The 3,549-nt window shown below is 35.1% G+C and overlaps 1 protein-coding gene and 1 long non-coding RNA gene across 4 annotated transcripts in view; one reads left to right on the plus strand and one right to left on the minus strand.

Annotated features, from left to right (window-relative positions):
* lepr (leptin receptor) overlaps positions 1-3,549 on the minus strand; it is a 33,784-nt gene that overhangs the window by 4,238 nt on the left and 25,997 nt on the right. For all 3 annotated transcript variants that reach the window (XM_016550895.1, XM_016550888.1, XM_016550904.1), the window contains 5 exons: positions 2,581-2,663; positions 2,273-2,489; positions 1,659-1,862; positions 1,456-1,533; positions 1,107-1,200 (listed from right to left, as the gene is read on the minus strand). In XM_016550895.1, the coding sequence (XP_016406381.1) occupies positions 1,107-1,200; positions 1,456-1,533; positions 1,659-1,862; positions 2,273-2,489; positions 2,581-2,663 (676 nt within the window). The remainder of the gene's footprint in view (positions 1-1,106; positions 1,201-1,455; positions 1,534-1,658; positions 1,863-2,272; positions 2,490-2,580; positions 2,664-3,549) is intronic.
* LOC107738974 (uncharacterized) overlaps positions 1-3,549 on the plus strand; it is a 24,121-nt gene that overhangs the window by 1,148 nt on the left and 19,424 nt on the right. The gene's annotated exons all lie outside the window — the stretch shown is intronic.

Below are 3,549 nucleotides of genomic sequence, written 5' to 3' on the forward strand. Positions count from 1 at the left end.
TTTCAAATGTCAACATTGGCTACCAGAAATCGCTTACCCCACCTTTAAAGCCCGGGATATAATAACATGGTTACGTTGTTGTATTTATGCATTTACATATTTTGCCATGATAGTTACATTGTAAAGCAATTAAAATACTTATAATTGAGTCATATATTTGCATGTTACAATTTTAGTTTAAGTGATTTTAAACGTGAACAAACCATTTAGCTTTAAAGAACAGTTTTAAACATTAAAAAATGTTTGGTTTCATGCTTATTTTAATCTTTTCACAAAAATCTATTTCAAAAATCAGTCAGCAGACCCATGCAGTACCTCACTGGGCCCTCTAGGGGTCACAGACAAAACATAATGATACTGTAATTATCTTTATAAAACGGTTAGTTTCAGTCCTTGATTCTGATTGGTCAGCAGCTATGTTTTATTCACGATAAAGCAGGGCTATGACTGCTTCACCAAACGATTCTGTGTATCACTGCGCAACACCCTTAGCAACATGAACAATCAATAATACAGTGTCAAAACTATTCCATGTATTATGCATTTCAACATAATTACTGTTTGTTATTTATTTAATGAAGTATGAGTGACCCCTGCTGGCGTTATTTTGCATCATTCATCTTTCATTTTGAGACCACGCCCTTCCCTGTCAAAGAAACATTTTCTCATGCTGAGAGATATGCAGATGTATATGTGTGAGAAAATATCATATATGGTGTTAAAAAAAAAATGACAGAAGTTTTTATTTGAGCTCCATAAGATGATGCATGTAACATCGGAACATTCTCTTGCCATTTACTGTTGCTGTAAGGAACTATTTTTTTTGTGGAAGGACAGCATTTAACGAACTTCAAAAAAGTAACATATCAATACATATATTTTTGGTTTTAATATTTTTTATTGTGTGGTAACCGTTTTATAAAAGCAATAAGGTACTCAAGGCGTGCTGTATTGTGAAGAAATGATGGCTGAAGGGGTTGTAGGCACTCCACTTCGTGTCGTGCCTAACAAGGACCTTCAGTCGTGACTTATTCACAATACAGCACAGCCTCTCGTACCTTATTGCTTACTTATTTTGACTGTAAGAAGATAGTTGTAGGTCTTACTGGTTTTGTGACATCAGAAGTGTGACAAACAGCACCACTGACAGGAACGCAATGATCAGTAGGAGTATGTACGCTGCTGGGTCGCCCCTAGTAGCTGGATGGCAAAACAAAAGAGAAACACTTTTTTTCTATCAAATGAACATGATTGTCATACATTTTCTAAAAATTTTAGAGAGCTATTTATATAATGTGTTCTTAGTTGTGAAAAAAATGTCTAGTTAATACTGCAATGTTTGTAAACGAGAGTCCAGTTGCCAAGCACTAAATGCACATAAAAATGTCTTCAGGGGTTTAACTGATCACATGATGACGTCAATGCATTAGTTGAAGTCACTGCTGTAAAACCCACCAGCGTATCGCACCGGCTCCCCTTCACCATCCACAAACACTGGATACAAGGTGAACTCTTCTGTGCCATAAAAACGGCCTGTACAAAAACAAATTACGCTGTCAAAGATCATTTATACTGCTAAGGATAAACTTTTTATTTTTATCACATGCTGATATGCAAATGTGAGGAATATATGAAGAATATCAAGCAAAATAACATACGGCAAAGGGAGAGATCTCTCGATGTGGACTGAACTCTGACCCACTGCAGCCTCTCAGTGAGAGACATGTCCTGTTCAGGGTCTTTGTTCAGGTCTAACCATTCGATGACAAATGACTGAGGCACTGGATGATCAGATAACAGGCTCCAGGAAAGATACACACAGCTAGCATTTGCAACTACGCTGAATGAACGTACGACACGTCCTAGAAAAGGAAAGAAGGACATTAATTCATGTAAATAGGGGAATATACATAATTTCTATGTGAAAAACACTTAGGATGCAAAAGTAAATAATAGCAAGCAGGAGCAAAATATCAGAGTACCTTATTGTTATGATTATCTTTCATTGTATATATGTAATAACTAAATCAAATCTCTCTCCCCAGCAACCCTTTCACCAAACAAACAACACCAAGCTTCTATCAAAACAATTACCCAGAAAAATTAGGACTGGATGAAATAAAACACCAGCAATAAGCACATACATAGACACATATTTAGTTTGAAGGCAAACAAATCTTCTTGTGTGTCAAACAAAAACAACTGAAACATTAGACTACATGAAAGATTTTTGCGTGATGTTACAGGAAGGGTATGAAGCAAGTCAGCTCACGTTTGGGTTGATGCAACAACGTGATGTTTCTATTCCGTGTAGAGATGCCTAAAGCGTTGCGTGACATTACAGTGACTGTGTGCACTTCCTTCCTCCACTGGAATAAGTGAAACTGAACCAAGGTTGTTTCATTTGACCACACGGCTCTGCCTGAGGCCTGGTGTTCAAACAGCAGACCCTCCACGCAACTATATGGATCTCCTGCTAAGACGGGCTGCTAAAAGTGACAAAAAACATTCAAGCTCAAACTTTTTATGTCACATTCATTTTGTTGCTAGAGTTAATCAATCAAGTCAGTCTTTACCAACCTTAATAATAAGTGTGACGTTTGTCACACTCCTAACAGGATCCTCTTGTATGATGCGCCAGAAGTCTGGTCCCATCTCTGGTGCTGAAATGACACACCATACAGTCATGATTATCTCCAGGACACTACATCTTATGTTCAAAAAGGATATTAAAAAAGGTATAGGGATATAGGCTTGGATATAGGGACACATTTTTTTTAAATGCTTTTGTTTAAAAGAAGTCTCTTATGCTCATCAAGGCTGCATTTATTTGATCAAAAATACAGTTAAAAGAACAATATTGTACAATATTCCAATTTAAAATAACAGTTTAATTTAAATATTGTTAAACATTTAATTTATTCCTGTGATGGCAAAGCTGAAACAGCAAATCCGTCATAACAGTATAAAGTCTTTAGTGTCACTTTTGATCAATTTAATTTGAACTTGCTGAATAAAAAAAAAAAGTCTGACTCTAAACTCGGTAGTGTACTGTACATAGGCTGGACTCAAAAATGACATTTAAAATTAAAAATTTATGAGACAGGTTCGTTTAAAAAATAAAAAATATTGAGAAATGGTCAAAACCTAAACTAGACTTGCTGGACCGTTCATGCAATAAAAAATATTTTAGTCCACCACAAAGTAAATTTAATCATAGGTGCAAATTACTAATATAAATTAATTGTTTTAGCATGCACATACAATGGATATAAACTTTTATACAGTATATGTTCAAATATAAAAGTTCTACATTATCAAATAAATATTAATATAAACAATACACTTTATTAAATGTTTTATTAAATGTCATAATTGTTAAGTTTCAGTCATGGTTATACATTCTGATTTTTGTATACATGTAATATTTCTGTGCTATCTGCCTAGGGTTCTGACTTCTGAATGTAAGTTTGCATATAGTACACTGAGAGGAAGTAAGGACTCTTATGGGGGTGAGATCGCTGCTTCCGGTATTGTTATGTTGTTGTC

This window comes from Sinocyclocheilus rhinocerous, unplaced genomic scaffold (genome assembly GCF_001515625.1).
Source record: "Sinocyclocheilus rhinocerous isolate Xijiao unplaced genomic scaffold, SAMN03320098_v1.1 scaffold1182, whole genome shotgun sequence".
Lineage (NCBI taxonomy): Eukaryota > Metazoa > Chordata > Actinopteri > Cypriniformes > Cyprinidae > Sinocyclocheilus > Sinocyclocheilus rhinocerous.